This window comes from Amblyomma mixtum, chromosome 5 (genome assembly GCF_055824585.1).
Source record: "Amblyomma mixtum isolate Tamu chromosome 5, ASM5582458v1, whole genome shotgun sequence".
In the NCBI taxonomy this organism is placed as follows: domain Eukaryota; kingdom Metazoa; phylum Arthropoda; class Arachnida; order Ixodida; family Ixodidae; genus Amblyomma; species Amblyomma mixtum.
This window is the reverse complement of record NC_143016.1, coordinates 120,337,928-120,364,881: the sequence shown is the minus strand read 5'-3', so window position 1 is coordinate 120,364,881 and position 26,954 is coordinate 120,337,928. Positions and strand designations below refer to the sequence as shown.

Here is a 26,954-nt window from a genome sequence, read left to right as displayed (position 1 = left end):
CTCGCCGCTGGTTTACACACCGACTCGCGGCGGCGTCAGTCCGCTATCGAGTGACAAGGGGCGGCGCTGTCGCGGCAGCTCCCGGGATGCCTGCGTCGAGAATCCTGCCAGCGCTCGTGGATGCCGCCGCGGCGGGCGCGTTTCAAGTAAGCTAGACATTGTGATATGGCTGGCGCGGAAATCGAGACTTGGGGTGGTGTAGAAATATCGTCCTGTTGTCGGCGTTGACGCTATGGGAGGGCTGCGTCGCACTTGCGCACGGTAGAGCGGCTTCGCGAAGTTCTGGTTGTCCAAAGTGGAATGCGGACACTCCGAGGCCTCCCGTACTGCAGCTTCTTCTCCCTGACTTTGAAGGTACGCTACTGACCTCTACAATGCTAGTCACTGTAATTTGCCTAAATGCATGTTCCTCTTTGAATGTGCTTTCACTTGGAGTGTTTTTAGTGTCTGCTGCATTGTAACAATCGCAGAATATCCACAATATCCAGTAGCTACAGTTAATCGCTCCGCTACATTCTTCTGCACAGTGCTAAACATTCAAAGGACACATGGCTGTAGTGTGGCTTCATATATGACTAAAAGAGCAACGTCTGACAATATTTATTGCTCACAGGAGCGAATCCAGGAATGGTTGTCTGTCCTGTTCGCATGTTTACGGTATTCGAGGGGCTGTGAAGACTACAGGGCTTTATAGGCAAAACATTAAATTTATCAAAACGTGTCAATGCAAGGCACGGAACTGGCTGATTTCTCTACTCGGATGATACCTTGAGATGGTAACGGCCAATTGAATCGTGCATTTCCTGGCTTGAAATTATGTTGGTATGCGTAATATTCTCTACGCAAGAGAAAATATACGCCATCGAAATTAGATGCCAAGTTGATCCAGAAAAAGTGAAGTGTAAGTTATTTCTATAGGTAGCTTTATTCCCTTCTTTTGCAGACTTTTAGATGAGCTGCATTTGTAATTATGAATATTCGCAAATTGCTCTCGAATACCCCATACGCATTTCCCCGCATCATAAATATTAATTGTACTAACGTGATGACCTGGTCGACTTAGTGCGCAGTCGTGAACACCACCACTCTTGTTTCGTTAGGACCATTTAAGAGCAAACTGATAAAGCGGTCAGATAATTTTCAATCTAAAATAAGCGACAGCCTCAGATATACACTTATCGGGCATTTTAGCAGCAGATAGGATATCGCTGTAAAATTATCTCGGCAAAATCGCTGATTTCAGTATTTTGAACTTTCATCTTCCGTATGAAAGTCAGAATGCCGCTTAAAATTTAATCGAAATGAGATGTTTATAATACAGCACCTGTATTAGTTATGCCTGTAACTCACACTACTTGCACACGTCACCTTCTGGACACGTGGATAAAGTTGATACCAACCACATAAATCGCAGGGATTGCAGTTACTAGCTTCTTGCCGTTTTTTCGTTAATTGTTCGAAATATGTGTACAGCTGCAAGTGTGAATAACGTAGAAGTCTGCAGCGCAGAGTGGTTCTTCAACCTATCGTACTTTGGCAACGCCAGTGTTGTCTCTATATTCCTGTACTGAAGGAATTTTTGAGTGACCTCTAATATGCCGCAGTTATCAATGCAGAGATATTCCTTCCTCGCATATTGCATGCATATGCATAGAAGTCTACGACTGAAACTCTTACGTATAATTACATACTAGCCTAAGCTTCATACTTGTCAAATTTTGCACCACAGCGAAGCCGCATCAAGGGTTGCACTCACGGTCCCACCAAAATGCGTCTGTGTTTTGTTAGGCAACACCGAAAGAGCCGAAACGTCCGTCTTTAAGTTGCGGGAAAAATTTTGCGCTTGTTTCGAAATATGACTGAAAAACTATAATCGCTTATGAATGCTTTGAATTGGAAGAAATCTTGGAAGCTGCCCATTTTCCCTACCACCGGTCGGTTCAACACTAAAATTAGAAGCAGCTGCTCAGATCGTTCCGGCTGTTGCTGTCTAGTTTCAGCGTCATTTTCAAACAACGCTCAATTATGTGCTTGAGCCATATGTCGCAGCATTATCGGCACCTGCGGAGCTCAAAGAACCGAGTGAACAGTGCGTGCATAGGTTTCTGCCACGTTCCTGTTGTTTTATCTTACTTTGTAGTTTAAATTTTCTTACACGTCTTATGCAATTGAGAAGACCAAAAAGTGAGGGGTGATAAGTAATGGCTTGCATGCACAGCTGCATGCCTTAATTTTTAACCGTTGCTATTTGGAACCTGAATGTGAGAACGGAATGTTCTAATGCTATTGGGCTGAAGAGCAATCGGAAGAAAAACCGCTCATGTGCCATCTTCATTGTAAATGCTATCTTTAGTATTTTAATTCTGTTTGGAAGACACCATATTAGGGCAGGAAAATATAAATTATTTAGGGTTACGCTCTAAACGCATTATTACACTGTTATGGCTGTTGCACGGAAAACGCATGGTTCGGAAGGAATCACGCTCACACGCCCGTCAACAAATGTGAACACAAATGTAAAGAATCATAATGAAAAGTGGGACGGTCATAATTAAAGTAGCTGGTATTTTGCGGCCATTCTACACTAAAGCTAACTTTCTCATTGATCCTTGTTCCAGAAGTACTAACACCTCCGCCTCTTTTGGCAAAGTGCTTGCTCGGTTGCAACGATCACTGAGGAAAAATAAAAACTTTTACTTTTGTCAGGAGAGTACACCTTCAGCTTTCTCCTTTAATAATGCCCGCAGGGACAACAATCGCATTGTAAATACCATCATTGGAGCACATGTACGACGCAGCACTCCGCAAATTTCATGACAGAAGATTGACGGGGAAGCTTAATCACTGGTTACGTGTGAGAATTCGATAGGAAAGAATTTAGTTGTGCACGCTGAGTGCACGACCATGTAGCAGACGCTGCACTGAGACTTTACTCTAATTTCGTTTCATTTTATAAACGTCAGTGCGTGTGATGGTTGGTGAGCCGACCCAGATTGGTGGCTGACTCAAGCTCCGACTATCTATTCTGCGCTCAATCTCACGAACATTCGAACATAACCGTGCCTCACACCTGCGACAATTCGGGGCCCGCAATCTTTTCACCAGAAATGCCTCACCGGGTAAGATTGTGCGTCGTTTCACTGGTTGTATATAAGGCAAGAGAACATTTTCATTATACGAGTTGGAAAATACTCCTTCAAACTAATTTCATTGAAAGTTCCAAATTCAGTTCTATTTCAATTTTATTCTTTCATTGCACTCCACGACAGATGAAGCCTAGAAAATTCCCTAACGTGTGAGGATGGCGTCCGCTGTTTGTTGTTGTTTTTTTACCAACTAGGCTTCCCATGCTATCGCTTAATAAGAGAGGAGAAAGAGTGACAAAGTGTTCTGATGTTTCCGCGTTGACGGTGCCTTACAAAGCCGTGACACATTCGATGACCGAACTTATCTTTCCGGGCAGCTGCGGATATTAGATCATTGCATATGGCTGCGCGCGCCTTTGTCATAGTATGTGCTTTCGGCGTACGCGTACGGATAACGGTTTCTGTAACCCACTCGTCCCAAGGGCATTGATAAATGCCGAGCGCTTGTTCCGGCCCGGTGGGAGCTGCTATCACCTGCCACTCGGATGCGATAGGCTCGCCCTCATCCGTGTCTTCCCTCGCTGCTTTTTTTTACCCGGCTTCCTCTCATAGCAGCACAGGGTTCTACGTTGACGGAGCCGCACTTTTCCTGTTACATACCCGTGTGGAAAAAGTGGCAGCGCGATCGCTGTTAACCACAGAATCCGGCCCTCAAAGGACGACAGTTCTGAAGGAACTGCGTTTTTTGGCGTACTTCAAACGACAGCCGGACAGTGCACTAGTGCTTTTCAGAATAAACGGCCTCCTATGTCCAGCAGGCGTAAAAACTTGGTGGATAATAAATTAAGCTTTTTCAGTTCTCGAGGTTGCAGGTTTGCGCACAATTTCATGGCTTGTTTTCAAGTGAGGCGTGGCGTTAAAAGTGCCTTTTAAATGTGTAAAAGAAATAGTGGGATATAAGTTCTCAAAGCCAAATGTATTAAAACGCACTCTGGGTACCTATCAACTTAAAACTGAGCCTATATTCTATTAATAAATCATTAGAGAACAGAATTCATGGAACAAGCAAGTTTGAAGGCAGAAGATCCTCCATCGCTGCTTTACAGCGAGACAGCCATTGACAGAGTGGCTTCTGTTCCTCCCATGAAGTGAGGGCAATGTTCATATTATTACACAGAAAGCGTCAACAGCCAGATAACAAGGCACTATTCGCTCGCAGTCTGTCGCGATGCTCAATTAAGAAACATCCAGGAGTAAAATATGCACAAAAAGGTATATTACGTGTTATTCTCGGCGCAATACTTTTTGAGAAACCCTTCAGGCGGAGAGGCGCTGCTGAGCTCTGTTCTGCATGAAACAGACTGCCAGGCATACCAGCTGCGTTTCCGTGCGCTGCAGGTACTAAGTTCAAAGCGGCCATGACATTGCTTACCAACAAATCGTGGTTGGTACTAGCCACGACGTTCTTACGCGTACTTTGAAAAGAAGTATGAACTACGCGCGCATTTGAGCTACAAATTGCGACTCATAGTTATTGGCTCTAAGCCCTGCCCCTGGCAGCGAAGGCCATATTGAAGCAACGTGAGTGACGTCATAAACCGACAGCGCCGTTGTCTGCTGCAAAACTGGCGCGCGCATGGTTAGTGCGGAGCCGGACGGGACACATTCTAGCGAAGCCGCCGGGATGGGGCAGAAGCTGGACGGAAAAGGGAAGGACATGGGCCTTTGTTGGCTTTGTCCCCCTGTCGTGACTCGCCCCCTTCACCCCTACGCTCACTACATGCCTTGCGCAGTTCAGTCGCTCATTTGCGAGCAAGCAGGTGACCGTCGGTTTGTGTCGTCATGAAACGCGAGCGCGCTAGTGTTGCCTGACTATAACAGGGCTCAAAGCTTCTAAAAATTCAATTACAAATTACTCGCTGCACCAGATGAGCTCATATTTAGCCCACTTGTTCTGAGATGCATAGAGAACAAAATACAACCAGCAGCTTGAGTCGGAAAACGGTGTCAGGACCCCTTTAAAATATTACAGAAAATAATAAAGGAATACTTACGGGGGTCCCTCTTCTGACGACTATGACCTGCCTGAACAACGCAGTCTACCCCCTTCGGTTGTTGACGTTCATCTTTTAAGGCTTGAAATCCTGGAGAGATATATGTTGACAAAAAAAAAGACGCGGTCATGGCTTATTAACGAAAGTAATCGATGGCCGTAGGAATTTTTTTAATTGATTCCCAGCGGCCGCGCAATACTCGCTTAAACTGCTCGTATTGAATATACAGTCTTTAAATCTTTAACAAGATGGTGGTAATGTCAAGGGTACAGTGTGCTGACCTTTACTGACCATTTTGTTTTCATGCGGGAGTGGATTGATCCGTGCAAAATTAAACGTACATCTGTACAGCTGACGAATGCGACAGAAAAAATGGCCTGGCTTAGCTTATGGTTAAGCCTAGGATGCGAAGCATACCGCCGGCGGAGGCTGCGCGTCCGCAAGCGAGCGCACGAGTTGTGCCCCAGCTTTCACAGCTGTTGTGACGTCATATCACGTGGTGCGCCGATGTAGGTCAAGTGGTAGCTACGCGGCCGCGCGCGGCGCAGCAAGGAAGAGCTCGGTTGTGCGGCTAGTATGCTTCGCATAAAAATTGGCTGTGGTTTAGCACTGGTAAAACCTGGAGTGCCTCAATATCTACAGCTGGCCGAGTGGAACTCTTTCAGTCTAATTGCAAAGTCAGCCTTTCGCCGCTCCGTTTCGGTCGGCGTTGCTTCATCTTCGTCCGTGTACGTTGATTCACTCACTCTCCCCCTCTCCACTCCTCCCTTACTCGGTTTCACGGGCGCGCCGCGCCCCGGGCAGCTGCTCCGCACCACTGACCAACCACGTGGCCACCTGACGCTGAAGGCACGTAACCACATGAGGCTGAAGTGCTGAAGGCTCGAAATGCTAGCGTAATGTAGGCGCGCGGCGCGCACACCAGTGCGTGCTCTAACGTCACTCCGCGCATGCGCACAACTGCGCACTGACGCATGCGCGCAACGACGGCGGTGTCTGCTCCGCCGTCAGCGCAGCGGCGAGGCACGCGGCGCGCACACCAGCCGCGGGCTGAGGTCTTTCCGCGCATGCGCACAGTTGGCGGAGCGGTGGTGCCACGGCTCAGCGCGCAGCCACGCTGACCTCGCGAAGCGTTGGCGTAGTGTAGCTATCGCTACAAAGCTTGGGGAAATGTCACTTTTGCGTGACGCCTTCATCCATGTCGTAGCAGACGCGACGATGACGACCCAACGCCTAGGCAAATTTGATCATAGCATTAACTGAGGAGCATAGGCTCCCTTAAATCTATGCCTCCGTGCACTACAATTTAGGGTTTTAAATTATATCGATATATAAAATAAGACGTGATATTCATATGCATATATCCCGAACCGTTTTGTGCTAGTAGAAGTGCTGCCACTGGCAGCACACTCTCCGTATAGTGGCAGTCTGCCTTTGAAAAAGAAGTACCTTATAGTATGGTTATAAATCAGGGCTAAGCTGTCTACAGAACCGTGATTAGTTGAGAGAAACAAAACCGAGGCGCCTCAGGTTTGTTTCAGTGAAAATAAGCTCTGTACTCCTCTCAGCCACTCTTATACAATGTACTATATGGACTCCCGATAGAATGAATATTGACTCCCGGTCGAAAACTAGCATTGCCAAGCAGACATAGAAAAGCTCGAAAACAGCTCGGCACCATGTCGGTTGTGGCCTGATTTCGGCAATTGAAAATATTAATTCCTGCAGCAACCACGAGCTAAGCGCTAGTGGTAGTTTCCATAAACATTTGCGATAATATGCCGATAAATGTTTACTCGCTTCCGACAGTAGACTGTCTCTTTGAAGCGGAGAGAGTCTAATTCTTCTGTCTTCTATTCCAGATTGCGTCTTCGTCCTCAAGTGAATTAAAAGTAGACTCAAGGAGGCCGCCTAGATTCCTAATACCGTTGGCATCACGCCTCGAGCCCGGAATGATGTCGCAACTTTTGCGTAAAAGCTTCAGGACCCACCGTAGGACACACAGCACGCCTCCGGTATCCGTGCTGACAACCACGGACAAGAACCCGAGGAACACCATGCCTGCTGCGAAGGCGACTCTTACTGAGGTTCCCGAGCACGAGGAACTGCGCAGCGGCGGAACCAGACATGGTTCGCTAGACTTCAACGCCCCGATGTCTGTGACTCTCAGGTCGGTTGATGAGTCGAAGACTGGCCTGACCAAATACAGCACCCAGACTTCCCCCCGAGTGAATCTCCCAAAGAACCGCGACTGGCTGCGGTGAGTTGCAAGGCATGCTAAACGAGCTTTTCCTGTGCTTTCAGATAGCATTATTGAAAGTGTGCTACCTCAGAACAGTGGCGGCGTGGAAATGTGGAATTGTTCTACGATGCGCCTTTGTAGGGGCCTATGGTACTTTATCGAGAGACCATTATAGTCGCACTAAAGAAAATACACCTATATGTATGGTATTTTAGTCGGGCCTTAAATGTGAGTGGCGCTGCCGCAAAAGTAGCAGCCCGTTGACTCTAGAAAATGTTTCTTCTCATAGCAACTAACGTCAGTAAAAGGGCATTTGTTTCAGAATAGCATATGAGTTTCCGGGCAACATAGGATCGCTATTTTGTGTTTAGAGTGATAATCCTTGAAAGCGCATTAGTTAGAATTAATAAACGATTCTTAACACTGCCAACAAGTAAACTATTTCGTCTCTAAAATACTTTTCCGCTGTTGTCGTCTTCGCCTCTCGTGTTTTCTTCGAAGTGGGCTTGAGCAAAACGTTTTGGTGTTGTAAAACAATAAGATGTTTATGAGCTTAAGTAGGTTGTAATGCGTAGCTCCTAGCGTCGGCGACAGGGCGTTATCTTTCGGCGCGCATGTAACCCCACTCCAAGCTTTGATAAGTAGCTCGTATCTGCTCGCCGCCACTCACACTTCACTTGAAGTGGCCGCGACGACGTCAGGCTATGTCGATTGCACGTCGTCTATTGAGCCATAAAAAGCCAGTTTGACGATTTACTTCATGGCGAGATGCCTTCATGTCTCGAAAAGCAGACATAATGTATAAAAAAATGCTTCGTGCGGATGCGTATGCTTCACAGTTTATTCAGCAACGTCGCCTTTAGGCAATCGAATGCCTGCAGTTTCATTATATCCTGACTCTTGCTATTCTTGAAAACTGCATATCTCTGGAAAGTTGAGAATTCAGCGGCTTTTAAGTTCCATCGTATCCTTGACTTGAGAAAAATGCAATTTTATTGGCAACCTATTTACTTGTCCGTATTCCACTGCAATACGGAAATGTATTATGCATGAAATAAGTACAGGACACTGGCAGTTGATCTTTTGTAGGTGTTAGAGAATTTAAAATGGACATTTGAGGTTGTAGGGTCCAAATACAAGCAGTCAGTTATGTTTGTATAACCCTGAAGGAGCTGCTACCCTAGCATACCAAATTAGATCTCGCAGGTTAAGGTTATACTCATGATTAGCAGTGCCTTGTGGTCGACAGGGTCAAGAGTATTTTATTCCCAGGAAAATGCCAGCGCCAGAGTGCTTGTTGTTGCATGCCTTACCTATAATTTCGAATATATACTGTTATGCCTGCATACTGATTTCCACAGAATCTGCATGAATTGTGGAAGACAATATGCAATCATGGTACCACGTAAAGCGTTCAGTATACAGCTTTATACTTCTGCATTAGGGTGTATAGCTAGAATATACATGTAAGTGTATGCTCATTAGGATCACTACCCTGCATACTCGATAATCCCACACATTTTGTGCTGGATTTCCGAGTGTGCCGACATAAGAATGGAATAATAAATCTACAAATATTTTGCTATCTAGATTATTTTTGCATGACAAAAAACAATACCGCACGTTATGGGCATGACATAGCGCAGGGCATCGGAGTAATTTTTTTGTTTTGTTGCCATGCGACATGCACCAAGACAAGGCTGCACTGGAATTTTGTTGTTTTGCGTTCGGCATAAAACAAACCGCGGACGCCGCTGCCGTGCCAAGTCCGTGATGTTACAGCACCCGAAAATGACTAACGTGAAGTATCCGCACTGAATGCTTCCACACCAAACTGCCCGAAGAGAGGTGGAGAACGAAGAAGAAAAAATTCGAGAAGCGTCGATATTTCAGTTTTCCGGAGCTTACCCGAGTTTATCCGAGTCATGTATTATGTTGCATTATGTTGCAACATAACTGTTGCATTCTGAGCCCTGTTTGCACCAAGAACGCCCGAGTGTACGCCATCCCACAATAAGAAATAAAAAGCTGGACACAAGCCCGTCTCTCTATGGGCAGGAGCTGGTCCGCAACTTCAAACCTGGCCCAGGCTTTTATGTAGGCTAGAGGCCGCGTAGACCTCTAATATTCCTGCCTGCAGAAAGATGACGGCTGCTAGACAACCGCACATGCGCTAGTAACGAAGCTGCTTCTGTGTCCAACGACGAACTTGAACAGCACCGAACACCTTACACCATCAGTCTCTTTGAACAAATCGACACAGCTGCCCTACTTACCCAGTTTCAGGTACGGCGGGGCGAAAAACTGGATCTAGTTATTTTTTATTCCTTAGGACTTGCGTGGTGGTGATTCTTTTGATCCCCCTTTTAGTGTGGCATGACATGTCTCTGATTGCGACGAATCTCCGGCAGCTGTGTATTTGGCGCTAGGCTCTACGGGACAAGTTTCGTGTTGATTGTGAAAATGTTATAGCGCCATGTTATCCTCCTCGTTGTGTATGTGCTTCATTACTCTTTATTTGGGATATGCGGTATGGTTTTCCGCTTTTTCTTTATAAATATTATTGGCGCATTGAGGCTTGCATATAAAAAAATGTTTTAAATGATGGTAAACACCCCATGTCTCTATTTGTGGTGGCCTAGCTTTAGCGGAAAATGGCAAATGCAGGCCCGTAGTAGGAGGTAGCAAGCGCTACCTCCTATTTTAACTGCTTAAGGTGTCTACTCAGTGCTCTTGCTTTCATTTTTGGGGTACCTGTAGGAAAACAGTGTAGCGTTTTTTCATATATTCTTGTGTATCAGGGTACATGGTCGTATTTTGCTGCCGCGGTGGCTGAGTAGTTATGGTGCTCGGCAGGTGACCCGGAAGACGCGAGTGTGATCTCCGGTGTTCTGTGTACTGCGAGCCGGTGTACTGCGAGATGTCAGTGCAAGCTAAAGAACCGCGGGTGCTCAGAATTATCTGTAGCCGTCCACTACAGTGTTCCGCATAGTCAGTCTCTTTGGGTCGGCTAACCCTATAAACAAACTAACCATATGTTCGCATTTATATAAACAACGCTATCTGTTTAGCAACTTGTCTCTGGCAAGAATACAGTCAGCGTAGTTCCAGTTCTATCCTTAAAAAAAAAGAACAATTACACGTACTGGTACCGCTTACGGTCTACTGAGGATACGGTTTCAGGGAACAGCGCTCTTCTTGGGCAAGAAGTAAGTGAAAGTAAGAAGTTATATCCATTTTGGGGAGAAATGTTTCGTCTTCAATTTAATTATGTTGGTGTAATGCGTGGTGGCTAGCCGGGACTTTCCTTTCTGATGTCTTAACTCTGGCTTCAGGCTGCAGCAGACAATACGGAACTTGTTCAAGACCATGTACCTTCCTTTGGAACCCGGTGAGATGGCGGTACTCCATGAGAAAATAAGGTGCGTAAACCATTTCACATGAGATCACGCAATACAAATAACTGCTAGGAAATGCGACGAATCCTTAATTGGGTGAATTTTACAGTCAAGACCAGAGAAAAATACAGATAAAATGAGGGTCCATATATAATTTTCTTTCTTTTTTTTAAAGTGGAGAATTGAATGCCAGGAAACAGACTAGTTGACAAACGAATAAGTTTTAGATGTTTCATGCTATGACATGAGTCAGGAGTCTGCTTTCGGCCTGCAACAGGCACCGCAGGGGTGGAAATGTGCCTCTGTATTTCTGTATTAGGGGAAAAAGCACTGCTTTTATTACGCACACTACACGTCACCTGTCGACTAAATGGATGCCCGTGCTTACGCTGCAGGCAATGCCGCAGTGGCATTTGACTTATGTACCATTATACAAGTGGAGCTTGAATAAAGAGGGCTCAGATGCTTTTCGCTTCCGGAATCAGAAATTAAGTTCCAAGGCTAGATTCTTTCTTGAAATGCGTATTCTGATGTCACAGGCGTTGAGCGCCATTAAGTTTTTTTCTTTCATTACCTACGCTAGAACACTGAGCAGTTCCAAGGCCGGGCCGTTCCTTTTCGACTCATTCAAGGTGGAGTATTTTTCTCGTTTAAGGTGTGATATAAATCAGAGATTCGAATTGTCTTTTTACTCCAGTTTCTTTTTGTTTTCCACAGCGTGAAGTTGAAGTGTGCTTCGCAGCTATGCTGCAAAGACTTCAAGAAGTGCCAAGTAAGCACACCACCGAAGTACAACTACCTGTGCTTTTTTTTTTTCAATGCTGAATGACCTCACTGTTGCTAAATTTTTTTTGTGCGTGTGCTCTCACTTCGCCTATACAATCACCTTGCGTTATTTAGTTTGCGTTTGCTCTTTATGTATGCGAATATTTCATTCTAGGGAAACTTTCCCCAGTTGCGTTTAAGTTATTTCTTTGCACTACAAATGGTTTAAAAGTACCTGAAGAAATCAAAGGGATATAACTGATCCCTTTGGGAACAGCTTCTACCTTAGGTTAATCCTAGATATGAATTCTTATTTTCATTACTACCTCTACTACACCAGACTGTTTCCTTTGAAATGAGCCTCACTGAAAATAAATGTGCGAGGCACGTCTCGATTCCAGGCTGTACTTACTACTTCCAAGACAGTCCATGTGAACGGCTTTCCTCACAATGAAAGCTATTGATGCTGCAAGATTGCAGTGTATCCTTTTCTATTTTTTCGCAGGAGAAAATCTGCTACAAGTGCTGTCTTCCGAATGGGAGAACCTCTTTCGACATGTCCTGCCCACGCTTGATATGATCTTGTACGTCGTCAAGGCATGCACCTTCCAACATTTTCTTGCAGCCTAAAATGAATGCGAATTCAAGTGCAGCTCGCACAGTTCGTGAACTGAGCGAGTAGCCTTTAAAATGGCTACCCGATCTCCCGAAAACCCATTGTACTTCCTTGCTATGTGCGCGTGACTTACAAGACTGCAGTTTTATGAGACAGGAAGACTCTCTACAGCGCTCATGCGGAAATGGTAGAGCCCTGAACGAGCATGCAGCGAATATGGAAGGAATGCTAGATCTAAGTCAAGGTATACTTAATGAAGTCTTTAATTAAATTTCGAAACCATTCCATCCAAAATGGCAACTTGACCGGGTCAAGGTAGCAGCGGTAAATCAAAAGCGTATGCTCTTAAACTGAAACCGTCTTAAAGTTTTGTCCGTCAAAAACTAATGCTGTGAACTGCCGTAGGCATTACGCGTAAAGGAACTATGTACAGCCAATTGAAAGGGTCGCTTTATGAAACAAAATACGTTCCCCGTACGCAACGTAAACGAAGTGTTTAGATGAGTAGCGAAACTTAGATGTGCACCTCCTGTCATGAAGCGAAGAAAACTGACGGACGATGATAAAATGTAACCGAAAAAACCTGCGTCAGCAAGGTGCGAACCGCATCGCTCGCGCTTCAGGTTTTCTACGGATTGCTTTCAATTCTAATGCTCGCACCACTAGATATTTGAGTCTTTTCTGCTTCGCTTCCACTTGAGTCGCTCGCGCCGCTGAGTCCTGGCGTCGTGCTTTAACCGCTGCCGCGGCCGCCTTACCCGCCGCAGCATGGCACGCCGAGCACGCAAGGCGGTGGCAACGCCTTCGCTAGCCGAAGGATCCCGGAACATCTGTCTAAAATGCAAGCTCGAACACGACCGAGCGCAGGACAAGGAACGAGATGTTGGGCTGGTGCGTGAAGCCGATAACGTTATCCAAAGAAGCAATCTCGTGTGCTCTTGCACTCCTCCGGCGGAACTCAGGAGTGAGCGCTAGTTGAGTTCGGTTCCGCGTGGACGCCGTGGTAGAGGTTTAACATAGAATTGTCACCAAGGTGCCTCTGGCGAAGGCGGCCCCCAATGCTTACACATTAAAACTCACTATAGGTTTACTTAACAATAACTCCTCACTGCAGCTCCGTGGTGCCATTTCTCGCTTGCTTATCGTTTTTCTGAACGTTAAAGCCTGGCGTATAAGGACAACGTCAAGAATAAACATTGACGTAAATTGCAAAGGTAAATGTGTTTCAGTGGCTTCAATGCACTGCCGCTCGCAGCATTAGAAATCCATACGCGGGATATGTTTGTGCTGTAATGTAGCAGTGAAACACTGTAACGAGCATGGAATGCCTGCTGAATTCCACATGGTTCTTGTTCTGAGCCCATTTGTTACGTAACGTTGGAAATACTGTTGAGACCACTCGTAGGTTTGTTCTTAGTTTCTAGACTGTAAATAAAAAGCCCGCCGTGGTGGCTCAGTGGTTATGGTGCTCGGATACTGGCCCGAAAGACGCGGGTTCGTTTCCGCCCGCTGCGGTCGAATTTCTATGGAGGCGAAATTCTAGAAGCCCGTGTACTGTGCGATGTCAGTGCACGTTAAAGAACCCCAGGTGGTCGAAATATCCGGAGCCCTTCACTACGGCGTCTCTCATAGCCTGAGTCGCTGTGGGACGTTAAACCCCATAAGCCAAACCAAACCTAGACTGTAAATAAGCAAAGCACCTTCATTTGACGTGTAATTTCCAGAGCAATTGTATTTCGCAGGAGGTCCAGTTCCCATGTGCTTGCGCAGTGAAGGCTTTTTGAACGCATTTCCAAGTCCCCGCCGCGGTGGCTCAGTGTTTACGGTGCTCGGCTGCTGACCCGAAAGACGCGGGTTCGACCCCGGCCGCGGCGGCTGAATTTCGATGGAGGAGAAATTCTAGAGGCCCGTGTACTGTGCGATGTCAGTGCACGTTAAAGAACCCCAGGTGGTCGAAATTTCCGGAGCACTTGGCTACGGCGTCCCTCATAGCCCGAGTTTCTTTGGGACGTTAAACCCCAATAAACCAAACCATTTCCAAGAGCTTTGTACACTTTCCATTTTACGATGTGTCAAACCTGTTCGGCCAAATCTGCACGTAATCATACTTTTGAATTTTTTTCTTGAAACAGGGAATACTCGACATACAATAACAAGCTCTTAATTTTTAAAATGCAATGCATACTGACGACTCAGACTTCGCTTGGCAGTACTCCTCGATGGTCCAGTAAAAAAAATAGACTCTACAAGAAATAGAAAGTGATCCTGCAAAGTTAATGACATTTAATTTTCGCACATGTTCCAAGCGCGGGATCTTCCGTCGTTGCGGAACAAAATACATTACCCCACTTGAGAAGAAGCTCGTAGAACAAACTGGCTAGCTCTTTTCAGTGGACTATTTTGTGAAAAGAAAAGCCTCTCTCGAATTGCACGACAGCCTCCGGTGCTCGGTCTACTTAATACAACCCGGAACGCTTTGTCTTTGAACTGAGAAATACTTTAAACAATAGTTTCATTTATCGCTAAATGCCATAGTGCAACTTGTCACTTACCACTGTTTCAAAGCTAAGCATTCTGCGGAATAACTGCAGCGCCTGTGTTTTTTTTTACTTGGATTCATTTATTGTTTAAATGTGCCAGTGCTACATTCTTTCTGAGATGCTCCATGCGTTTAGATAATTTTATGCTTTAGCCCTATTTCAGTACATTTTATGTTGTAATGCCCATTTATGGGTCATTTGGTTCATAACTAGTTCAAAGATAAAGGGCCATTCCTCTCCGATGTTTCTTGCCTTTGTGTTTGTTTTAGTAGTCTTATGCTCGCATTCCTTCTAAACTAGCCTGAAGTTTGCAGATAAAAAGAAAGGCTCAGACGCTGTGAACAGACGCAAACTTGAATGCGATAACATGCGCATGCTTTTATATTTACATGGAGAAGTTTAGCACAAGTTAAAAGTGCTAAAATTACTACCTTGCAATCGAATTAAGTATCGAGATTGATTTAAACGGTTCTAATAAACCTACGTGAACTTATTGAGGAGTACAGGTTACGTAAGGGAAATAAATTTTTCACCATAAAGCAGCAGTACTCTGGCAGCTAAGAGAAAACGGTATAGGCATGTAGATGAGTCTCTTGAATTTATTTTTTTATGGTATCCCATACCTTTATTGGACGGTGCACATGTAACATGTACTAGTGTGTGTGCGTGCTCACAATTAAATGAACAATAGCCGCAAAATAAAAATAGCTTGAGCGGCATACAGCACACGCTCAGAAGCAATACAATGAAGAATTTTCGCCAATATCCTCCAAAATCTTTGCATCACCAAGCTACTGGGAAGTTGTCTGTGGGGTGATGCAAATGCCTGGAGCCTAACAAGATGAAAATGAACGGCGTTTCGTATCGAACCGAAAGCGTAAAGCACGCTTTCATCACAATCGCACTGAAAGTGTGTAGGGCGCGTTTCAACTACGCGTGGCTCACAATAAGAACAATGCTGGCCTAAAAAAATTTAAGTGAAGCGAAGCACAGATGGTTGGAACCTAGTGATTTAAGAGACAAGCATCCAAATTTCGCGGTTGGCTTAGGGTAGGAGCATTTGGAGACTATGAGGCGACATCTAGAGAGGTTCGGGTTTGCGACAAGATTTGCCGATCAGTAAGTCATTATCCCAAAGATACCTCTGTCATTGAAAATTCGCCTTTTACTCGTTTGAAAAGGCGAAAAAACTATAAAAAGTGCTATTATCACAGGCGACTTTCCCCGTGAAAATGCATGCACTGTCATAAACTTTTCTGCCCTCTTCCTATGGGTTGCACTACACTGCCATCCTTTCAAAACGTTGGCGGCCAATTGCTTTCACGATATCACGAGTTTGGAGAAATTTTCAGGGAAATTTTTAAAATAAATTTCTCGAAAGAAGTGCCTCTTTTACTGCTGGACAAATGTGAACGTAGGCAGACAAAAAAAAACGTATAAACAATTAAACAATATTATGAATCAGTGGTCACTGGGGTCCCTTCTAATGACCAATTTAGGACTGAGGTGCCGGTGTCAGATATCGAATATCAAAATTAACTCCTATTACAAAGTGGGTTGAGATTTCTGAGAAGCATTTTGACAGAGTACGATTTAAATGCAACAAATTAAAAAAGGTGCGGTTTATTTTCAAGGGCTCTTCAATTCCTGAATTCTTCTTATCTCAGTTACCCCGAATATCTGCCTTTTCTGTGGTCAAGACATCCCGCTGAAACTTTTAAGCAGGAATAATATTGTCACGGGTGGTACAGTACGTCCGGCTCGGTTGGATACGTCAAAGTAGGTGACTGCAGCGGACGTCGGTAGCAGCCCCAAAAACGGAGCATTCGCAGCCAGACACTTCGGCTTCTTTCTTTTTAAGGCCAGCTCGCGCGCGCATTCCGCGCTCTCGTGGTTCTAGTAGAACGACGACGATAAATGGACGGTGTCATTACTGCCCGGCAAAAAGAAGCATCGCCCCGATGCTGGGAGTAAGTGAAGTGATCGGAAGGACGGAACAGGATTAGTGGGCGAGGCTACCGCTCGTGATAAGGCTTCAGGCGGACCACGTGAACCACTTCAGAGCACGGGGACCGTCGGGACTTCTGAAATCCATCGGGGATGACCTCGTAGTTGAGGTCGCCTAATGACCTGATCACGCGGTATGGTCCGAAGTAGCGATGGAGGAGTTTTTCGCTGAGTCCTCGTCGCCGAATGGGGAACCACACCCACACACGGTCGCCAGACGCATAATGGACGTCATGACGACGCCGATTGTAGCGATCTGCATCTCGAAGTTGTGTGTCCAGAATTCGCACTTTGCCCAGTTGGCGAGCCTCTTCGGCGCGTTCCAGGGAGGTGTAGGTGTCAATATGAGAAAAAGTAATTACAGCTGAGATCTGGAGAAAACGAATGATGTAATCAAGTTACATTCTTGCAGCCAGTAATTTTCATGTGAATTATGGTTCGTTTACAGTTAATATAGCTTAGAAAATGCAAATTTGCGGTTCACAAAGGAGCCGTTGCTGTTTACGATAGGAAGCCATGGTTCATAAAATAAATTGGCCTAATATTTAACGAACAGTATTGATGAGCGCCCTGTTTGGTTGAGGTCCGTGAAATTAAACGCTGCCAAAGAAACGCGGAAAGGAACACACCTACAGGTGTCACCAGTGGCACAATTGTACTTACCCGACATCATGTTGTGCGTGTTATCGTCTTGTGGAGTAATCAGAGTATTTGTGGCTCATAACTGTTTCGTATTCCGCTGTGGAACGCATTTTCCTGCAGGGCAAAGGTTCTACAAGCGTACGACAGGCGTTCCTGGTGGCTTTTCGAGACACTGTTGTAACAAAACTGGATCTTGAAGGTTTGTGGCTTTTGTTAAGGATTTACAGAGTTATTCATATGGCCTTTCCGTTTCATGTCAAGGATATATCCAACCCACCTCCTGCACAACCTCATATGCACAAATTTCATTCGCATCATGCAGAAGGGATGCTTTGTACTAATGAGATGTATTTGTGTACTCTTGCTTCAACATTGTATATGCCTATTTTCATATTGTTAAAGGCCGTTCCTAGCGTACTGCTCTTCTCCAGACCTAGCTTGAGAGCGCTTGGGTTTTGGCTGCCGTCCCAAGAGGCATGGGTGTCTTAGTACTGCAATTCTGCGTTGTGAGCGGATGTTGTGCAATGGATTAGAAATATCAGGAAAAAGCGAACATTCGATACTGCTTGGCCTTACTTCAAACTATTCTCATTCTAATAGCTGTATACTTCGCCATATTTATGCAGATGTCACTATCATGAGCAGTATGAAAGAAGAAAGTGCGCCAAAAACAAAAGCAGAGATCGAAATAGTTGAAAAATTCTTAACGGCATTCTTAAAAAAGTAAATGAAACATCATTTGGGACTTTGGCCCCGCCACGGTGGCTAAGTGGTTACGGCGCTCGGCTGCTGGCCCGAAAGACGCGGGTTCGATCCCGGCCGCGGCGGCTGAATTTCTTGAAGGGAAAATTCTAGAGGCCCGTGGGCTGTGCGATGTCAGTGCACGTTAAAGAACCCCAGGTGGTCGAAATTTCCGGAGCCCTTCACTACGGCGTCTCTCATAGCCTCAGTCGCTTTGGGACGTTAAACCCCAATAAACAAACAAACAAACAAACAAACAAACATTTGGGACTTTGACACTCTGAAATATTCCAAAGGAAACCCTAAATTTTGGTAATATGTCCCCAAAATGGATTCATACGGATTAATGGAGATTAATGCGAGATTAAGGTGGATCAAGGCTGGTTAGTGTGGATTAGTGAGAAAATAAATGTAGATTAGTTTGTCTATTAATGTGTACGAGTAGAGCTGGATAGTATATTTCTATATTATAATCCAATGAAAGGTAATTGGACGTTCTAGTCCTTACATTTTCAAATTTGGCACTATTATAACATCGCAACCCTCTCGATCAATCAGGAAATTTGCTTCAAAACAAACCGGGTGGTCTTTGCAAGACGGCAACCTATAAGCACTGCCATTAACGCTAAAAACCTGTCTGCCCTTACATTGACACCGGTGAACTGACGCGTATACACGGTGTTTCAGCTAACAGAGGAAATTGCTTCTTGTGTTAGATGAGCGCTTTTTAGTCATATCATTGTCAGCGATGCAGTGAATCAGAATGCAGCTAAGACATGCTAACTAGCAGGCGGGTTAGCTAATATCGGATTGTTTCCTTTTAAGAGAAATTTTCCGACTCGCTACCTCGCCAACCGTAAGAAACATCCGTGTCAGTTTTTAGGTTTTGAACAGTGCCATTCAATTAGCCGCTGTAGTGGAAAGAATTTTGGGGGACGCACACTGCCAAAGTCGAAACTGCGCAACCAGAAAGAGTGTTAGCCGCGCCTCCGAACGCGTGTCGCACATTGGCGCCGCTGCCACGTGCTTTCTGCCCGCTGTACGGTCCCGGCTGGGGCTGCGAAAGGAGCATGTAACACCCTTACCACTACGTGACGCGCGCTTATAGACCCCACTGACTGTGTTTTTGGCAGCGCGATATTTCGCCAGATACCCCATCCACGCGTGTTTCCCCAGCGGTCTTTATGTCTCGTGAGCCGCAATCAACACGTTAAACCAAATCAAATGTCTTATCATTCGCTGTTGACGGCCGGCAAAGAGAGGGCCCGCAAGGCCATCTTCCTGTCCTTGCTTCTTCTTATCTAAACGTTGATTGGAGATGACGACTCTCTGCCCATCCTTTTATTTTCCGATGGTTGAACGCATATTTTCACTTCGTTTGCCCCAAGGCATACTCAGCAAGCTTTTAGCTACGTGCACCAACTGCAGTATAACGTCTTTTGTCCCGTAAATGTGATTTTGCTGGCTCAGAAACACTTTGTCTGATGTCGTGGTAGCAGGATTTTCTGAGACTTCCAGGTGGCTCGTTCGCATTAAAAGATTTCAGTGACCTCAGTGCTGCGTTAAAAAGATGTATTATTACTCAGTTCATCACTCTGGCAAATATGGCTGGTGGTTACCAGAGACGTATTGTAAAACCGCCATAGTACTCCGGCGCCATAAATTTGATTATGAAATAAAATTGCTCAGCTGTCCCTGGCCTGCACGGTTAACTTAAACTCCCATTCCTCGTAGTGTTAGTACCATGTGGTCCACCCTTGGTGCAGTTATATACCTGTGTATGGTTTTTTAATTGAGCTCATTTATATTATGATCATTTTCTTTCCCAGATCTTTTGGACGCGGACGCTGGAAATCTTGTGCCAGATGGTATTAGGCACATGCTTCTGATACTCTACGTGAGTCACTTTCTCTTTCAAAAAGATAACCCCACTCTCTCTCACAAGCAGCAGGCGGTGCTTGCGAACTGCGAGAAAATCAATCGCTTCTCATTCTGCCCTATTTTCAATTCACTGCCTTAAGCACCTTTCATGCGAGAATAATACAACGGGACAGTCGACGGAAGCAGCCGACAGCGTAGCGTTGTTCTCTCATTTAGTAGACACGAATGGTGACAAATGTTAAGTACAATAACAAAGATATAATCGGTGAAGGCATTTTACGCTGAACAAACACCGTTCTTTAATTCGTAAATCGCAGGAATGCAAAAACAAATATTACCGATAAAATGGAAGCTCCTTCAGTGAGCGTCGCTTACATTCCGACCAACGATGTACTTTCATGTGGCGTGTAATTTAGTGACAGACGACACCCGCTAATTTAAGCTGGTACGCGTGCAAAACGATTAATTTGAATAGGCTACCCAGCTGACCTGCTTCGGCCGGCAAAACAGGCGTACGCAAGAGTTTGCCCACGGGTCTGCAGCGTGTGCCAGTGTGCTGTAAACCTTGCATCCGAAAGCGTGTTTCTCCTCAGTGCATTGTTATCGTGGTCCTCAAGTGGGCGTGCACTCAAGCTGCTTGGCATTATCGCTCGCCACCATTAGCCGTCAGAGAAAGTCGTTAGAACCAGATGTTTTCGGTGCCCAGCGCGCGCTGCACAAGTGGCCGCATCACCTCTACGGGTAGGCGAGACGCCCATCAGTGTTCGTCGACCACTCTCCCTAGTTCCGCCTTGAGTTTCCCGCCACACAAGTCGTGGTGAGGGACATATGTCCCGTCTTCTTCGCGCAGTTTTGTTTCGCTCTAACCATGAACCGACTAGCCCAACATCATGTCTTACTTACATATTTATTGTGGCGGCCGAGATGAAACGATAGCATACCGTCGCCGACATGATCCCGACGCGCTTAGGACGCATCTACTGATGCATCACCTTTCTTCGCAGCTGAGCGTCTGCATTAGCCTGGAAAGGCCTAGCAACACTTTAAGCTTCTGCAGTGTCGTTGACCAAGAAACATTTTACATAAGCACTTTGTTTCAATAAAGATGCATTATTTCGAGCTCATTCTAAACAAAGAATTATCGGCCCTTTTAGATTTCGGAGTATTGAGGTCCAAATGGGAGCTTAACAAAAAACGGTTGCGATCTAAAGCATTTGAACACCACATAACGAAGTAGGACGTTGCGAATATGTATTAATAGTGTGAAACGTGGGCCTGGTCTGAAGAAAAATAGTGTAATTATCGCGTTCAGAGGGGGGAACAAAACAATGGCCACCATCCGGCACTTAGAACCACGTTTCGTTGATGGCCGTGCCATAACTACACTACTGCAGCACGAGAAAGAAAAATGTACATAAAAACAAAAACATATAGACTTACAAATCCAGAGACTGCATAGTACTAGATAGATATGTTAACTCGACTCTCCCTCCCGTGATATTTGTGTTACGAGACCGTCGTTCTGCGCACACAGCAACACCAGTTAAAGCAATGCATATACGAATAACCTGCTTCGCTAACTAGCTAACTGAAGGTTGTCGCTTGTCGCGTTTTCCCGCACTCGCGGATGTGCATCCCAGTCCGACAAAGGCACCATCGTTCTCTCGTAGCCGATCACAGATGAAGGCGAAGCCGATCGCATTATACAAAAGATTGAAGCATACCAGAAGGTTGCCGTCGTCGCTCTTCACAACAAAAAGTTCATGCTTCTCTAGCGATATGCATTCACGACTTCTAAGTTATCCCTGTTTTCGTGCGTTTTATACAGCATCGGCATCAACTGTAAGCGCTCAACAGAAACGCAGTAAGAATTTTATTTATAAAAATGTTTCAGAATAAAATCGGTTCACTTTATTGGTAAGCACTCAGCGCGGTGAACGGCGCTTCTCCCACTCATCATTTTCGAACGGTAGTTTCAGGCTGCCGTGCAATAAAACTCTGAAGCCACTATCATGGCCTATTTCCTTGTCCGGCCAATAACGTATCTTTATTTCGTATCTATAAGGTATAACGTATCGTATAACCTATCTTTAGACAGTTCTAGCTGAGCGTTTTTACGGCCAGCGGAGAGGAGCGGGCGAGCGTAGACGCCACTGCGCATGCGCACATCGCTGGGCCGGCCAGCGTTTTTACGGAGCGAAGCTTACGCCCGCTGGGAAGCCCTCTAGCGGAGCGGTAGGCAGCGCGCGCGTGCCTAAGAGCGCCCGGGCGTGTATGGGTATTCAAGATGGCAGCCTCTTTTGTGCATATAAAACGCAACATTTACCCAATAAATAACTAAAAACACAGAATCTACCTTTACTAAACAGTTTCAGCTCATTATTAGCAGTATTAACTGATATTCTTTTCACTCTAACTCGATTTTTGACCTATAGGTGGAGCAGCAGAGCGATTCGACTTAAAGTCACTGGAACTCTGAAAGTACAGCAACCAGCGGGCGGCGCGCGGGCAACATTGGGGTGTTGTTGCCAGAGGTGGTCCAGCGCGGCGATAGCGTCGTCTGCTAGGCGAAGGTCTCCCTTGCGGCCGCCTTGCTCATCGGTTTGCGCAAAAATTAATCAATGAAAGTATTCATGATTGATACCTTAGATGAGGTGAGGGTTTCGAAAACCTTGAAAGCGTCGCACGACAGCTGCGCAGCCTCTCGTATTCTTTAGCCTACGGGTGTGAGCTAACAACGTAAGAAGCAGGCTTGTCCTATTTTGCTTCCGTGAGAGGCTCGCAAATGCATGTTTTCGGGGCCCGGAAGACTTTAAAGCCGGCAGGCTGCGTACATACGAGCGGGATATAGCAAAAAGTTTATTAAATCGGTTCACTTGGAAGTCTGATGCGTATAAAACGTTCCCTGTGCGCTTGCTGTTTCCTGCCTCCTGTTCTTCCCTCCTTGTGGTCAGTCGCCGGTCGGAGGCTTGTGGGAGGTAGTTGGGCGACCCCAAGGTCGACGACGGGTCCAAAGCTCTAACTGTGCGGCCAGATAGCCAGATAGCATGCGGACGCGCTGTGGCTGTATTTCAATGGAGGCGAAATACAAAAAGTCCCGTGCTCAGTGCGATCTAAGTATGCGTTAAATAACTCCAGGTGGCATAAATTCTCCCACTGCGCTCCACTTCGGCACCCTTCATAGCTATCGCGGCTCATCGGGACGTTAAACTGTGCAATTTATTATTTTTTATTTAATCCTCATTAGCCAATATCGATGACCAGCAGGGAAAAAAAAATTCGTAAAGCAACGTCTTCGAAGACATTTATTGATGTCACACTCACACAAACACACGACGCACACAGACACACGCGGTGCACAAAGACACCCGCGCACACATATATGGACAGAGACACACGCACCGACAGAGACACGCATACACAGACACACGCGGTGCACAAAGACACCCGCGCACACATATATGGACGCAGACACACGCACCGACAGAGACACGCATACACAGACACACGCGGTGCACAAAGACACCCGCGCACACATATATGGACGCAGACACACGCACCGACAGAGACACGCATACACAGACACACGCGGTGCACAAAGACACCCGCGCACACATATATGGACGCAGACACACGCACCGACAGAGACACGCATACACAGACACACGCGGTGCACAAAGACACCCGCGCACACATATATGGACGCATACACACGCACCGACAGAGACACGCATACACAGACACACGCGGTGCACAAAGACACCCGCGCACACACATATGGACGCAGACACACGCACCGACAGAGACACGCATACACAGACACACGCGGTGCACAAAGACACCCGCGCACACATATATGGACGCAGACACACGCACCGACAGAGACACGCATACACAGACGCACGCGGTGCACAAAGACACCCGCGCACACATATATGGACGCAGACACACGCACCGACAGAGACACGCATACACAGACACACGCGGTGCACAAAGACACCCGCGCACACATATATGGACGCAGACACACGCACCGACAGAGACACGCATACACAGACGCACGCGGTGCACAAAGACACCCGCGCACACATATATGGACGCAGACACACGCACCGACAGAGACACGCATACACAGACACACGCGGTGCACAAAGACACCCGCGCACACATATATGGACGCAGACACACGCACCGACAGAGACACGCATACACAGACACACGCGGTGCACAAAGACACCCGCGCACACATGTATGGACGCAGACACACGCACCGACAGAGACACGCATACACAGACGCACGCGGTGCACAAAGACACCCGCGCACACATACGAGGGGGTACCCAAAAGAAACCGGACTAAATTTTTTGGTCGGCAAAGCTTCTGTGGTACCGCGTTTTGCCACTAGGAGCGCATAGGACGAACATTCCAGAGTCAGTAAGCCGAGTGCCGTCGTTTAAGGAGGTCAGACTAGTTTAGCCAGAGTTTTAGAGTGACGACTGTTTTGTGTGAATGTCGTTTTTGCAATGACTGATTTTCGTGAACTGCGTGCGCCGGTGAAATTCTGATTTTTGCTGAGAAAAAGTTGAATGGAAACTCTTGAAATATTAAGAAAGACGTACAAGGACGATGCTACGGGGACAACTCAAGTGTTCCTGAATCGAATCCTGAATCAAAGCAACAATCATGCCAATGGAAAACTTCAAATTCACCTCGCCTCAAGAAAGCTCGGAAACCAAACCTGAAAACAATGCTGATTTGTTTTTTCGACGTGAGAGGAGTCGTCCATTTAGAATTTGTTCCGCAGGGTCAGACAGTTAGCCAGGCTTTCTACTTGGATGTTTTGAAAAGATTGGGCAACAGTGTGCGGTGGAAGTGGCCAGATTTGTGGCGGTCGGTGACTGGTTTTTCCATCATGGCAATGCCCCTGCTCACACAGCCCTGTCTCTACGACAATTTTGGACCAAAAATGGCATGACCCCTATTCCTCAACCCTCATACTCTCCCGACCTTGCCCCGTGCTACTTTCTTTGTTTCCTAGAATGAAAAAAATAGGTGAATGGAAAGCGTTTCGCTGATGTTGCTGAAGTGAAGAAAAAAACGACGGAGGCACTGTCAAGCATCACAAAAGATGAATTTAAACAATGTTTTGAAAAATGGAATGAAAGATTCGACAAGCGTATTATTGCAAGTGGGGAATACTTTGAAGGAGATTGAAGGTCTGTGCTTAAAATGTGAACAAATAAGTTCAAACAAAAATAAGTCCGGTTTCTTTTGGGTACCCCCTCGTATATGGACGCAGACACACGCACCGACAGAGACACGCATACACAGACACACGCGGTGCACAAAGACACCCGCGCACACATATATGGACGCAGACACACGCACCGACAGAGACACGCATACACAGACACACGCGGTGCACAAAGACACCCGCGCACACATATATGGACGCAGACACACGCACCGACAGAGACACGCATACACAGACACACGCGGTGCACAAAGACACCCGCGCACACATATATGGACGCAGACACACGCACCGACAGAGACACGCATACACAGACACACGCGGTGCACAAAGACACCAGCGCACACATATATGGACGCAGACACACGCACCGACAGAGACACGCATACACAGACGCACGCGGTGCACAAAGACACCCGCGCACACATATATGGACGCAGACACACGCACCGACAGAGACACGCATACACAGACACACGCGGTGCACAAAGACACGCGCGCACACAGATACGCACGCAGACACACGCGCGCACACAGATACGCACGCAGACGCACGCACTGACAGACAGGCATGCACAGACACACGTACGCACACAGACACGCACGCACACAGACACGCGCGCGCGCGCAGCACACATGCGCGCACACAGAGACAGGCGCGCGCACAGAGACACGCACACAGACATACGCTCAGATAGAGGCACAGGCACGCGCGCACACGCACACAGACACACACACACAGACACTATACCTTTGCGCTACACTGAACGTGCTACTTCATAAAACACGCCGTCCAACCACCTCGGAAGCACTGCGCCCCGTCGGCTCCTAGAGCGAGTGGACCATCTATGGAGGCGCCTAATCACGTGATCAAAACTGGCCAATAGGCGGCGCGGCGGTGAAGAGAAAACAGCTGCGGTACATTCAGAGTTCCAGTGACTTTAATTCGACTCTACTCCGCTCGAGAAGACGGGCGATGCGCTCGGCTAAAACTCTTTTCTCGCGCGCGTCTCCGCTGGCGTATCCGCTCACCCACTCCGCCCCGCTGGCCGTAAAAACGCTCAGCAAAAACTACCTTTTATCGCAAGCCGCGTCCTGGCAATAAAATAAGATAACGGACAGTGCCGTGTGATGTTCCTTATTCTGCTTCGTCCCGCGCAAGTGCTGCTTATCCTGATGATGCACTTTGATGTCGGCGTAATGATTCGCAGAACGTGAGCGACAGCTATCCACCTACGAAGACGAAGCTGAAGCTGGAGGGAATGCTGGCGCGGATTTTGAACCAATTCCTGGGATTCCAGGGCCTGTACGAAGGCAAACCCGAGCCTACTGTGAAATCAGCAGAGCCTGAAATTGCCTCGCGCCGCAAGTCAGCTGGTGAGACTGCGCCGCTGTCTGGAGAGAGTTCGTTTGAATGCGTGAAGTGGAATCCTTGTTTCAATATGGTGTTCTACTCTCGGGGAAAGCAGTTATTTTTCTTTGCAAAAGCCATTTATTCTTCTCCTAACTTTGTTCGCAGATGGAGTACCACTGCCGAGGAAGTTGTCTCGACCGATGAGCACCCAGCCTCGCCAGATAGAAACACTACACGAACTCTTCCTCACAGCTCTGCGAAAACAACCAGATTTCTAGACTCAACAAATCTGGCGTGTTGTCACTGTACATACCATATCATAATTGCTAGCACGCAAAATAAAAGTATATATGTTCACTAAGTGAACGCTGCTA

General features: G+C 46.5%; 1 protein-coding gene across 2 annotated transcripts; it reads left to right on the top strand.

Moving 5' to 3' along the window:
- On the top strand, positions 1-26,954 carry LOC149343518 (proline-rich protein 5-like). Of its 2 annotated transcripts, none has more exons than XM_089545951.1 (10): positions 1-146; positions 7,003-7,400; positions 10,718-10,804; positions 11,364-11,412; positions 11,498-11,552; positions 12,051-12,142; positions 17,471-17,549; positions 19,921-19,988; positions 26,438-26,603; positions 26,746-26,954. In XM_089545951.1, the coding sequence occupies exons 1-10, from the start codon at positions 87-89 to the stop codon at positions 26,856-26,858; spliced, it is 1,167 nt and encodes a 388-aa protein (XP_089402077.1). In that variant the 5' UTR covers positions 1-86; the 3' UTR covers positions 26,859-26,954. The 2 variants fall into 2 exon arrangements, with proteins under 2 accessions (XP_089402077.1, XP_089402078.1); XM_089545952.1 differs by having other exon boundaries at positions 6-354.

What these genes read in the sequence shown, in the direction of transcription:
- LOC149343518 (XM_089545951.1), top strand. Translation starts at nt 87, where the DNA reads ATGCCTGCGTCGAGAATCCTGCCAGCGCTCGTGGATGCCGCCGCGGCG. An exon ending in AAGAACCGCGACTGGCTGCG is followed by an intron (nt 7,401 to 10,717) that starts GTGAGTTGCAAG and finishes CTCTGGCTTCAG; the next exon opens with GCTGCAGCAGACAATACGGA. An exon ending in TGATCTTGTACGTCGTCAAG is followed by an intron (nt 12,143 to 17,470) that starts GCATGCACCTTC and finishes ATTTTCCTGCAG; the next exon opens with GGCAAAGGTTCTACAAGCGT.